This window comes from Corvus brachyrhynchos, unplaced genomic scaffold (assembly GCF_000691975.1).
Source record: "Corvus brachyrhynchos isolate BGI_N302 unplaced genomic scaffold, ASM69197v1 scaffold443, whole genome shotgun sequence".
NCBI classification, from domain to species: Eukaryota; Metazoa; Chordata; class Aves; order Passeriformes; family Corvidae; genus Corvus; species Corvus brachyrhynchos.
In genome coordinates, this window is record NW_008237220.1 from 87990 (window position 1) to 88826 (window position 837).

At 54.2% G+C, this 837-nt stretch overlaps 1 protein-coding gene across 1 annotated transcript in view; it reads right to left on the bottom strand.

Annotated features, from left to right (window-relative positions):
• Positions 1-837, bottom strand: part of CGN (cingulin) — a 10540-nt gene that overhangs the window by 3871 nt on the left and 5832 nt on the right. Inside the window, exons 12-14 of the mRNA XM_017728867.1 lie at positions 756-830; positions 144-314; positions 1-46 (exon numbers count right to left, since the gene is read on the bottom strand). The exon at positions 1-46 is cut by the window's left edge and continues 125 nt beyond it. Of these exons, the coding sequence (XP_017584356.1) occupies positions 1-46; positions 144-314; positions 756-830 (292 nt within the window). The remainder of the gene's footprint in view (positions 47-143; positions 315-755; positions 831-837) is intronic.

Consider the following 837-nt stretch of genomic DNA (forward strand, 5'->3'; position numbering starts at 1 on the left):
CGCGCTCTTCCTGGTTTTCCTGGAGCGCCTGCTTGAGCCGGGAAACCTGCGGGAAAAATGGGAATTCCCCAAAAATTCCCAGCTGGATTTTTCCCGAAAATTCCCAGAACTCATGGAAAAAGTGGGTCTGATTCCCAACAAACCTCATCCTGGAGCTTCCCGAGGTTTTGTTGGATTTTTTCCACCTCGGTGCCGCGGTCCTTGGCCATTTTTTGGGAATCCGTGAGTTCCCGCCGGGATTTTTCCTTTAATTCCTCCAGCTGGGACTGGAGCGTGGCCAGGGAGCTCTGGGATTCTGCCGCCATCTGCTCCAGCTGCCGGGAAAACGGGAATTTGGGGATTGGGAATTTTATAGGATGGAGGGAACGGCCTGGATGATCCCAAAAAATGGGATTGAGGTCTGGGATATGAGGGATGGTGATCCCGGGGTTTTATGGAGTTTTCCAGGATTTTGGGAAGGGTAAATCCCAAATGGCTCTGCCTGGAATTCTGGATCCGTGCCCGAATCCAAAGAGGGATCTTGGAGATTCCCATTCCAGGTGTTGGGAAACCAAATCCAGGCCCAAAATCCCAAATCCAGGCCCGAAATCCTGGATTTCTCCCCAAACCCAACCGGGGAATCGCAGAGATCCCAATCCCAGGTGTCCCGGCACTCGATATCCCACGAACCGGAGATTTCGGGATGGGGAAACCCCAGAATTCCACGAAAACCCCCAGAATTCCACGGCAAAAAGCCCCGGAATCTCTTCCCGAACCTCCTTGTTGAGCTTTTCCGTGGAGCGATCCAGGAGCCGCTTCTGCTCCTCCAGCTCGGCCTTGGAGCGCCCGCGCTGCTCC